This window comes from Dendroctonus ponderosae, unplaced genomic scaffold (assembly GCF_020466585.1).
Source record: "Dendroctonus ponderosae isolate FM_Combo_2020 unplaced genomic scaffold, Dpon_F_20191213v2 Dpon_F_20191213_7, whole genome shotgun sequence".
NCBI classification, from domain to species: domain Eukaryota; kingdom Metazoa; phylum Arthropoda; class Insecta; order Coleoptera; family Curculionidae; genus Dendroctonus; species Dendroctonus ponderosae.
The window spans coordinates 4732389-4744097 of NW_026018916.1; the positions used below are offsets into that span (position 1 = coordinate 4732389).

General features: G+C 40.5%; 2 protein-coding genes across 2 annotated transcripts in view; both read left to right on the forward strand.

The window, feature by feature from the left end:
• Positions 1–762: 762 nt before the first annotated feature.
• On the forward strand, positions 763–5357 carry LOC109539710 (aminopeptidase N). The gene is made up of 16 exons (XM_019907649.2): positions 763–831; positions 969–1175; positions 1229–1442; positions 1500–1704; positions 1820–1926; positions 2002–2206; positions 2260–2443; positions 2499–2737; positions 2787–2967; positions 3025–3217; positions 3287–3567; positions 3618–3802; positions 4328–4501; positions 4560–4706; positions 4760–4841; positions 4902–5357. The coding sequence occupies exons 2-16, from the start codon at positions 981–983 to the stop codon at positions 5325–5327; spliced, it is 3018 nt and encodes a 1005-aa protein (XP_019763208.2). The 5' UTR covers positions 763–831; positions 969–980; the 3' UTR covers positions 5328–5357.
• Positions 5358–6183: 826 nt separating this feature from the next.
• The window catches only part of LOC109539723 (aminopeptidase N), an 8491-nt gene continuing 2965 nt past the window's right edge, over positions 6184–11709 (forward strand). Inside the window, exons 1-10 of the mRNA XM_019907668.2 lie at positions 6184–6259; positions 7525–7718; positions 8684–8888; positions 9300–9504; positions 9556–9659; positions 9711–9915; positions 9972–10155; positions 10206–10444; positions 10505–10685; positions 10742–10931. Coding sequence (XP_019763227.2) covers positions 7530–7718; positions 8684–8888; positions 9300–9504; positions 9556–9659; positions 9711–9915; positions 9972–10155; positions 10206–10444; positions 10505–10685; positions 10742–10931 — 1702 coding nt within the window. The 5' untranslated portion in view covers positions 6184–6259; positions 7525–7529. The remainder of the gene's footprint in view (positions 6260–7524; positions 7719–8683; positions 8889–9299; positions 9505–9555; positions 9660–9710; positions 9916–9971; positions 10156–10205; positions 10445–10504; positions 10686–10741; positions 10932–11709) is intronic.

Below are 11709 nucleotides of genomic sequence, written 5' to 3' on the forward strand. Positions count from 1 at the left end.
TTTGCCTTTTTATTGAATGAACCACTTCGGAGCCAAAGACAGAGAAGGCTTTTAAAACCCTTAAAACTAAAGCTTTAAATATTAGGAACTACATTAAAAAAGGGAATTTTTTCCGGTTGAAAACAATCACTTTGGAAAACGCCAGAAAAAGTGTTTTGTAAACTTTAAAATTACCAGAACAAAAAGATCTTTCCAGTAAAGCAAACTGCGTTTATTTTACTGGTACGAAGCTAAAAAATGCTGCAATAATCGAAATTTGCAAATCACGTTTAACTGATAGGATCAACCCTAAAAATTCTCAATAAAGTTGAAGAACTCCGCTCTTTCTTTGGAGAAAATTGATTACAAAACAAGGAAATTAAAACAGCAGAAAGCACCGTTGTGGAAACCTTGAAGGACGATTCGTAAAACATTTTGAAACAAATTTTCTTAGTTGAACCAGTAAATAAAACAAAAGGCTTCGTTGAGGCAAAAGAAGCAGACGAAATAAATGCTAACCAGAACTTTTACTAATAAAAAAGCGACAAACTATGCCGCAAAATTGAATAAAAGCGAGTATATCCAGAACAAAAGAACCATATTAAGCAGAAGAAATCTTCTTAGGCATTTTTATCAAATACATCGGCTCCTGCCCCTATTTATAGTTGAGCACTAAACCAGAGAATGCAACCCGAACGGATTTAGAAGATTCAAAATTCGATCTTCAATTGAAGGTTGTAAAAAAATAATTTTTAATTGGTTGATTAAGCTCTTAATTGATTAGCGCAAACCCGGAGTATAAAATCCCAGGACAGGGGTTTAGTGACTTGTTTTCGTGCTTTTGTGCATGCGGTAAGTAGATAGCTACTTAGTAGAACTTACAAACTGAGCAAATAGCAGCTAAAAAAAGAATTTTGAAAATTTTAGCCACATTTACCCGTTATTAAATCATATACGAAAAACTTTAAAATATACCTAATGCACCCTAGACTGGTTGAGTGATGTTGCCCAATGGAAAAAACGTCCTGCTACTGCTTTCTATAGCTTTAGTCTGCAGAACTATTGCTCAGGATGATTCCTATCGTTTACCCCCCAACTACAAGCTGGAACATTACGACGTAAACCTGGTCATCCCTGCTGAGTCCTTCACCGCCAACTCATCCAACTATTCTGGATCGGTAGTTATCCAGTTCCAAGTGAGGAATAGCGATGGAAATTTTCAAGGATTCTCTGTAAAAGGCAGTTTTAGGTGACAGTAAGCACGAGCGAGGTAAAGCTGCATGCCAGCTCTTCATACATCACTTTGCTGACCATCCAGCTGGACGATGGTGATCTGCTGGACAACTATTCGGTTAACAGCACGACGAATATTCTAACTTTGCAATTTCCGGATGCATTAATCGTTGGTCAAAGCTACAATTTGTCCATCACGTTTAACTCCAGCTTGGTCACATCCAGTGGAAGTAAGGAGTTGATTCTAGTAGCTCTAGTATTTACCCGATGGTATTGACATTTTTAAGGGGCCTTGTACAAAGCCTCGTACACCGATGAAAATGGGGACACTCAGTACATAGCAGCCACTCAATTCGAGCCCACTAATGCCAGACATGCTTTTCCCTGCTTCGATGAGCCCCGCTACAAAGCGACTTTTGCCTACACTCTAACATATCCAGCTGACATGAATGCTCTTACCAATACAGCTGCAGCCAGCAACTCAACGGATCAGTACGTACAATGTTTTTAACATTCTGGGCAATTGAAGCTTGTCTTCTGTACCGAGTTAAACAGATATTTAAAGAGTGGTTGACTAAGGCGAGGCAAATATTAACTGAATTTCCAGAACCACCAACCTGACGACAACCGTATTCGAGGTGAGTCCAAGAATGCCGGTTTATCTGGTGGCGTTTGTGATCTCCAAGTACACTTGCACTGAGGGGGCTCTAGAGGGTAAGTTGCTCAATATTTTCACATTTTGACCCACACCAGGTCAATTAATTGCCCAATTGCATCACTCCTCCCCAGGTTCCGCCACAGCAGTGCATCGCATTTGCTCCAGACGGGAACGAGAGTCCAGAAGATCGTACGCTTTGGAAGTGACTCCTCTGATAATCGACGGCCTTAATAATTACACTGGAATCAATTACACGAGCAGCCTGGGCAAGTTGGACCAGGTAGCTGTTTCCGGGAAATCTGGAGCTATGGAGAACTGGGGCTTGGTGCTCTACAGGTGGAACTTTGTGAGCTTTTCCGAGCTTCAGATTAATTTAATTCCTCTTTTAGCGAGGGTGGATTGCTCTTCAACAACACTGTTCAGACCAACACCAACAAGCAGGGCATTTTGGCGGTGATCGCCCACGAATTGGCCCACCAGTGGTTCGGAAATTTGGTCACCTGCAAGTGGTGGTCGGAAATCTTCCTGAACGAAGGCCTGGCGACTCTGTTTGAGTACTACATTGCTGATGAGGTCGGGTCTGCACAAATGCCAGTCCAGAAAAACTCACAATTAAAACTTCCTCTAGGCCCAACCAGTCTTCCAGATGGTGAACCAGTTCGTCATCAGAATCATGCACAGCATTCTCACCACTGATGGCTCCCTGAATGTGCCTGCCCTTAGATCCAATGCTTCCACTGCTTCGGAAATATCCAACAAATTCTCCAGCTACTCCTACTACAAGGGCGCTGCTGTTCTGAGGATGATCGAGCACGTAGTGGGCCGAGAATACTACAGAAGCGGAATCCAGAAGTACTTAGCCGACAAGTATGTGGTGGTAGGGTGCAATTGGCCCAGAGTAAAAATCGCATTCTAGTGAATATGAACCAGCCGAACCTGAGGATTTGTGGGACGCCATCCAGGCGGTAACAGAAAACCAAATATCCACTCTACCAGTGGACAGCAACATATCAGCTGTTATGTATAACTGGATTGAGTTGGGCGGGTATCCAGTGGTGAATGTTTCCCTGAATGGCACCACTCTCGTTCTGACTCAGGTGAGCAGGTTTGGAGGTGCAGATGCGGATTATTTTCATTCATTTTCATTCCTTCAGCAACGGTTCCTCTACAGCGGGAGTGAAACCGAGAAAACCACTTGGTATATACCAATCAGCTACACCACGTCTGAGACTGGGGATTATAATGAAGACACCAGCCCTAAGGGATGGCTCACTCCAACGGAAGATTTAACTATTACGGACTTTACCAATTCCAGTGCCTGGATCGTGGTGAATAATCAACAAACTGGTAAGCCAAAGGGTTTTTTCCAGTCACCTTCACCTTTACAGGGTAACGATTTAAAATGTTGGATTTCAGGTTTCTTTAGAGTTAACTACGATGCCACTCTATGGCAAAACCTGGCGGTCGCCCTGCAACAGAACAACTTTTCAGGCATTCATGTTCTCAACAGAGCTCAGATTATCCAGGACTCGTACATGCTGGCCCGGGCCGGTTTGCTTTCCTTCGATCAAGTGCTCAGAAACAGCGAATTCCTGGCTAACGACGATTCGTACATCACTTGGTATCCAGGAATTTCGTTCTTGAATTACCTTCTGTCCCGCATTGGAAGCACCTCCACTCTGGGAGGCTCTTTGACTGTGAGTTTAGAGTGCAATTTCCATCAGGCCCTGAGTTTTCTGGTTTTTAGAGTCATTTTCTGGCACTGGTTGAAAGGGTGGCCAACTCAGTTCCTCTGGAAACAGTCAACGAAGACGAGCACGTTTATACTCTAAACCAAGTGCTGGTTAATACGTATGCGTGCAAATATGGCAACGCGGTTTGTACAGCAGCAGCTAAAACCCTATTTGCCACCTACAAAGCGACTTTTGAAAGGTAAAAAACATTAACAGTATGCCTATTTTTGGAAGCAATGAAGTGAAGTTATCAAATATACATTGCTTTGAGAATTCTATTGTAAAATTCACTCATCGATGGCGATCAGAGAACTGATCTTGTTTTTTTGGCTTCACTTTTGTTAATTTGCGCCTTAAACTACAGTAACTTTCATAATTTGAACGAGCTACATTTTTGAAGCTGCAATGTTGCCACATTTATATTTTTTACAAGCATCTGCGATTTCCTATGCTATTTCTCTGAGCTCTCTAAATGCCCTCAGACAATTTTCAAGAACATCGGGCCTTCGCTTGCTCGGCTGACAATATGCTCAGCTTATATTTACGCTGATGTACCCCAGTCCTTTTAGTGATTTTTTCGAAAATTCGATCGTCAACCACCTTTCTCTCATTAAAATTCACGACTTTTTCATACGCGCATGCTACACGGGCAAAAGCCACTATCTTATAAAAAAAATAGTGAACTTCAATGAGTCTTGAAAACCTTGTATTTATACTTCTACAGACCCAACATTAACACGCGAGCTCTGGTTTATTGCAACGCAATAAGACACAGTGAAAGTCCAACGGAAGACTGGAATTTCCTGTTTGAACAGTACCAGAACAGTTCAGTGTCCGATGATTCTTCGCGGATTTGGTCAGCTTTGGGCTGCGCCACTAATACAACTGTCCTCAATGCGTGAGTTTTAAAGTTTCCAATTGGGACTTTCTCATGATTTTTTGTGGGCTTTTTCCAGGTTTGTAGCCCGACTTTTCAACAGCGACGAAGTGATAACTTCGTCCCTCTACACATCGGTGTTTTCCACCATCTACAGCGGCAATGAGGTGGGCGTGGACTTTGTCCTGGACTATTTCATCAGCAACTACCAGGAAATCATCGACTTGTATGTTGGTTGTTGTTGTTAAGAACCAGCGGATTTTTAAATCAAATTTTCAGGTATTCTGCAGCTAATTTGAGTCCAGCGGAAATCATTACTGGATTGGGATCAGTGTTTACCAGGGAGGATCAGATCGAAAAGGCACGAAAACTGGCCGGGTAATCTGGTGGCATAATTAAGGTTATTTTCATCCAATTGCAGCTGGAGGCATTTGTGACTTCAACCAGCGATCTTCCCACTAATATCACTGAAGCTGCTGCCACTGCCCGAACGAGTTACACGCGCAACCAAGCAGTTGTAGTTATACACCGATCGTACCTGAATAGCTATTTTGGGCTAACTGAAGACGAAGACAACGCCAGCACCACCGGTACTGCTAGTACAACGACAACTGAAGCTGCTACAACGACAACTACAGCTGCAGCTACTACTCAATCCTCTACAACAACAGCAGAAGATGCCACTACAACTACTTCATCTGCAGCTGCTACAACTACAACCGCAGCAACTGCATCTACTACTCAATCCACTACAACGACAACAGCCCAAACAGACGCTGCTGTTAGTTTGAGAAGCATTGGGTTGCTGAGTTTAATGTTAGTTTCTTTAGTTCGCCTCACTTGTTAGAAAAATTATTATTAAAATTCATTATTTAAATATTAATAGTTTGATTGATTGGTAGAGACATTGGGTGTTTAAACATTTTACATTAAGCAATCAAGCGAGATTTAAAATGCCTTCTGGAATTTCAATAATAGCAAAGGATGAGGCACTGAAGGGATTAGGGCTTGAACAATTTTCAACTCAATTAAAACGTCTCAAATTCAACCATTTCTCTCAGAAAAGGAAACGACTCTGCCATCAAAACCCGCCCATTCTGCAGCTAATCAGATAGTTAACTTTTCGAGTCGTATCATCAGAAACACATTGAAACGATAATAATGGATATACCCAAAGCCTTTGACCGAGTAAACCATGAAACCTTGTTTCGCCAACTTTTTCTAACCAGAAGAATTTCTAAGCTCATTATCGCGTCGTTTACAAACCTAGATGAATGAACCTACACAAAATAATAATAAACGGATTATAAAAACCAACAAATACTAATTTGCTATCAGAGTCAGGGTCCAATGTTTGCATTAGTCTACTTTTGGTATTTTTTTTAAATCCCAGATATTTACGCCAAAATTATCTGACACAGAATGAGTAACAAGTCAATCAATCTAGTGGGATTTTTTTAGACACAAAAAAAAACAAAGGGATTAGAACGTAGGTACTCAAAACTTCCATAGTCCAAAGGCTCAAATAGGCATAAAAACTGTAATTAAAATCTGAGGGGTAAAGAATGCAATTCTTGAAACGTACGACCAAATGAGGCCGTCCGAGACTTGCTTAAAAATATGGTTCATTTAATAGAATATAATAAAACGCTCATTCGGTCTTAATTCCCTAATAAGATTGGTAAATCCTGAAAAACGATTTACTTTCGATTAGATAAGTGTCTTTATAAGATGAGGAGTAACCAAAGGAGGTTTTTACAGTGTGGTACAGTGCATGTGGTAAGTAACATTTACCTTAGTGAAAATTTCGCTGTTCCTTTGGTTACATTTCTGCAAATTTCCAGAATCAGCGGTAGAGCTACACACTTGGGTTTCTTGATAGGTTTTTTCAATCTCACCTTTTCCTTTTGTATCAAGGCGCGATTTGCATCAACGGATAGAGTTTATGTTTTGGAACCGAAAATCGTAGATTTTCCACTTCTTCTTTCTCATCATCTTTACTCCTATTTTAGTCACTCTGAAGCAGTTTATTGCTACTAGGACCTCATTATTTCTCGCAGTTTTTCACAAACTTCGAGGTTCTCTTCGGGTTTCTTTTATGGTTTTTGCATCAAGCAGTTTCCTTGTGAGTAGCGCGTATCCTGCAAAAATACTATTCCAATGGCTGCACTAATTTGCATCTTGAACAATTAATCCATTTCTTTACCCCAATTTCAATAGTATTCGGTATCTCTATTATCAGCAAATTTGTTCCAGTTGATTGCTACTTCATCATCATGCTTCAACGTCTTCAACATTTCGAAAAAAATCCTCATCTTACTTTGAGTACTAAATGGATTTTCTATGTCTTTCAAAGTTAGGAAAATATGTAATATCATGCTCTTATATAAGATATCCATTTCCTTTAACTAATCTGGGTGAAATTTAGCGATAATCTAATCATTGCCGACCATAAAGCAATTTATTGAGCTAATTAGTATTCCACTTTTATGAATATCAATATTGCCACTCTAAACCGTTTATTGTCAATATGGTTTAGTGTGTTTGCCTTATCAGGGTGGATGAGAATAATTAAAAATATATCTAATAACAACCACAGAAAGTTGCACTGAATTCGATAAAACTCAGATTTCTGTTTACGTTAAAGGCAAGTCGTAAAAGTGGATTTAAAGAGCAATTTTTTTAAGACATTTTTGGGATCATTTCGACTAGGAAAATTGCAGCACCCTGTGTAAGCCACCGGGAAATTTTATAATATTTTCAAAGATAAGCTATAGAAGCTTCACGCTTTCATTTAGTATCGCTGATATTGTTCCAGTTTAATAACAGTGATTTATTCTGAAATCCATATGTGGTAATTGGGGTCTCATCAGCCCATATTAAAGTGTTAGAATTAGTGGGGTAATAATAGTTAACTATTAATTTAACTAGCATAGATTGATAAGTTTAATAACGATTAATCTTCACTAATCCTGCCATAGAGTCGTTAGATAACAAAAAATATTGTAGATCTTAATAAATACTTACCATCACCTCTTTTGCAGCAAACATGCATTTTTCCAAAATCCTTTTGGTTTGCTTGGTTGCTTTCGTCTGCAGTTCAGTAGCGGACGATGAAGACTATCGCCTACCTTATAACTATATACTGTATCACTACGACATCGACTTGGTGATTCCTGCGGAATCATTTACGGAAACATCAAGCAATTACAATGGATCCGTAGCCATAACGTTTCAGGTAAGCAGAAAATATATCAAGAAAAACATTGTAAGTAGTGAAAGTTCTGCAAGCGGACACTTTTGAACAACGGCTCCATATGAGGACATGGAAAACACCATCTTTAAGTTAGGTTTTCTAACTGCCGCTTTCCAAGTGGACTTGCTCGTAATTTCGTCTCGTTTTGTGAAAATCAGGAAAAAGTCTACACAAGTGGACATAGTTACCGGAGATAAAGTCACTGTTAAGGCTCTAAAGTTACACTGCAAACCTTAAGCGTGTGATAATATTGGGATAATAGTTTTCGAGCGATCGGGGCAACTTTATGTGTGCGAAAAACAGTATTTTGCTCATAGCTTTTGAACCGGTGCTGCTCTTCAAGAAAAGTTTAATACGTTTTTGTTAAGTATCAAAATACGTACAGAATGAGACCAACTAAATTAAAATCCGTTCATTTGTTTAATCAAAAACAAACACAAAAAAACAAACATCTTGTAGATGCATGTTTTTAGTTGCTTAGGAAGCCCGGGATAATTTGATAAAACTATCTTTTCTATTATTAAAGAATTAAAGACGAATTAAAGAGAATATCTTAAACCGTTAACTCAACAACATGAACAGGATGGAGACCCAAAGAACCCTCAACAGTTGTTAATGCCCTGCTAAGTAATAGCAATCGAAAAATGCTTTATGAAATCAAATTTTGGAGAAAGAACTAAAAATCCAAAAGAACTCTAGGAAGAACAAGAAGAAGATGAGTGTGCAGATAAACTTTCTGTGCCAACATTTTGTCCGACCGATAGATTTAGGGATTTTAGAAGCATATAAAATTCGAATCATCTCTTACATGTGGGTGTCCGTTGTGCGACAGTCTAAATTTATTTTTTCAATTAAAAATGTTGACTGGAAATAAAGGATAAAACACCATATTCTCAACGTTAGTCGCTTAAGTTGAATTTGCCAATATGAATCAAGATGAATTTTAGGTAATTGAAAGTACCAACACAGTTAAACTGCACGCCAGCGCTAGTAACATCGTTCTAGAAGAGATCAGATTGGATGACAAAGAGCCAACTTTCAAGAATGTGAGCAGTGTCACCAACATTTTGACTCTGGAATTTGCTTCAGATTTAATTCCCGAGCAAAACTACACATTGAACATCAATTTTACAGCCCAATTGCTAAGCGGCGGTAAGTACCTGATAAAACATCGTTTGGAGACTCATTAGGCGATCATTACTCACTCATCACTTCCATTAATAACAATCTAAATCCAAAGGATTTGTTCGGGATAAAAAGGATGAACACTTCACAAATTCAATTCAATACAAATTCTTCAACTAATAGCCAGGCTTTGATGTGTTTTGTTCTGGTTATTAGGCTTGTCACTCCACTGATGTGACTAATTCTGTTATTATTTGGTGTTAGCAGACTATGTTTCGCCGATTTGTTTCTTCTTTCAAATTCAAAAAGTCCTTTTTCCAAATGGCAATTTTGCTATCGAACTATTTCATCCGGGTCTTCAAGCGTCCATCTATTTCAGTGCTTCCTCCACTTTCCTCCTCTACAGCTAGACTTTCAATGCCCGCTTGAACATTTCAGGAGGATTCTACAAAGTCTCCTACACTGACCACGAAAATACCATCCGCTATACTGCCACCACCCAATTCCAGGCAACCAGTGCCCGAAACGCTTTTCCATGCTTTGACGAGCCTGTCTACAAAGCCACTTTCGCATACAACCTCACGTATCCAGCGGAACTGAACGCTTGGACCAACACCCCCAGCATTGCGAACAATACACTTGAGTAAGTTGCCCTATTGAACGGAAACTCCATTTTGTTAACTGATCATTTCAGTGACGGGCTTGTGAAGACGCAGTTTGGTGTCTCCCCACGAATGTCCGTTTATCTGGTAGCGTTCACCATATCCAGATATACGTGTTCGGAGGGCGACTTGGAAGGTGGGTGTCTCGTTCGAAGCATGCAAATTAATGATCGAGAATTAAATGCAGGCACCTCGGAATTCCAGCACCGAGTCTGCTCCAGATTGGACAAGGAGGACGCCAGGCAGTGGGCATTGGAAGTAACGCCGAAAGTGATCTATCACCTCAACAGCTACACGAGTTTCAACTATACTAGCGCTATGTCCAAACTGGACCAGATGGCCGTTCCAGGAAAAAGTGGCGCTATGGAGAACTGGGGTTTGGTTATCTACGGGTGAGGCTGCAGGAATCCCTGGATCGCTGTCTACTTTAGGATGACCGATTTTTCAGAGAGTCGACTCTTCTGTTCAATAGCACGTTGCAAACCAGCGCCACTAAGCAGAGCATAGCGGGAATTATCTCCCACGAGCTAGCTCACATGTGGTTTGGAAACCTGCTCACCTGCAGATGGTGGTCGGAGACGTTTCTCAATGAGGGCTTTGCCAGCTTGTTCCAGTACTACACCACACACTACGTACGTAGACGCAGTCCCATTGGATCCCGCTAAACAGTTTTGCTTGGCAGGCCGTTCCAGAGTTCGAAATGGAGAAACAATTCGTCGTTAGAACCCTGCAGTATGTTCTAGGAATTGAAGCATACACTGGAGTGCCTGCCTTAAGATCCAACGCGTCCACACCGTCGGAAATAAGTGGAAAGTTTGGCACCTACACATATAACAAAGGCGCCAGCGTGTTGCGAATGATCGAGCACATCCTTGGAAGAGAAACGTTCAAGGATGGAATCAGGCTGTACATCGCCAGCAAGTAATTCAACAACAATCGTTCAAATCCTGTACATTTTTCTTGGGACATTTTGAATAATAGTGCGTACCAATCGGTTGAGCCCGAAGACCTTTGGACGGCGCTGGAAGATGGAGCAAGTAATAACATCCCAAACCTACCAGTCGATATCAGTTTGAGCAATGTGGTTGATAACTGGATCAACAAAGGAGGCTTTCCTGTGGTGAATGTGGAATTAGCCAATAACATTATCACGATGTCCCAGGTAGGTGGCATAAATTGTATCTGCAATTGGTTGCACTGAGCCTTTGATGGTTTCAGGAACGTTTCTTATACAGTGGATCGGATGATGAAGACTCCACATGGTATATTCCAATCACCTACACCAGATCCAGCAGTAACGACTTCAACGAAGACACCAGTCCGCGGGGTTGGGTTACTCCAAGCGCCAATTTTTCTCTAACAGCCTTTAGTGCCAGTGAATGGATTGTGGTGAACAATCAAGAAACAGGTAAGTAAGTATGCAAGTAAGATTTCAGCATCAGTCCAATGAAAGCTTGCGAGGCAAACTTGGATGGCTTTTGCATTTGGCTGGGAACTTTCATTTTGGACTCACGTTTAGACACCCGATAAAAATCAGCACCCAGTGCTGCTTCATTGATTTTTTTCTATTCTCAGACTCAGATGTCAGCAATATTTTGCGGAACTTTTCCAGTTTGTGCTTGTCCCTTATTAACAGTTACAAATATTTCAACGAGTGCGATGTTTTGGCTAAAAATGTTCATTTTTAAACCCGTAGTTAAACAGTGGCGAAAAATCACCAACTCGTGCCACTGCCATCAAAATTTCCTTCCCAATGATTAGGATGAAGTGTTCCATATATTGTACAAAACGTGCACGTTCGTACTTGCCCCACATGAGTAGTTATACATTTTTCAACGAGAGCACGCTTTTTGCTGGAACCTTTCATTTACAAGTTCGCGTTTAAACAACAGAAAAAGTTAGGCTCTGGTGCCATTACAACAAAAATTTCTCAATTATGAAAATAGAGTGTGTGCGCTTTGTGCCGAAACTTTCAAGGTCGAACTTGTCCTGCGTTCGTAGTTGCAATTTTATAAATGAAAAGCGCGCTTTTGGCTACATGTGCTCCTTGTATTTAAAATGCAGCAATAAATCAGGATCTTGTGCTTTTCCAATAAAAATTTCTAAATTAGGCTCAATTGTCTGCTGTATCCTGCAAAACTTTCAAGCTCGTACTTGGTCCATCGTAAAAGTTATGATTTTTTTAG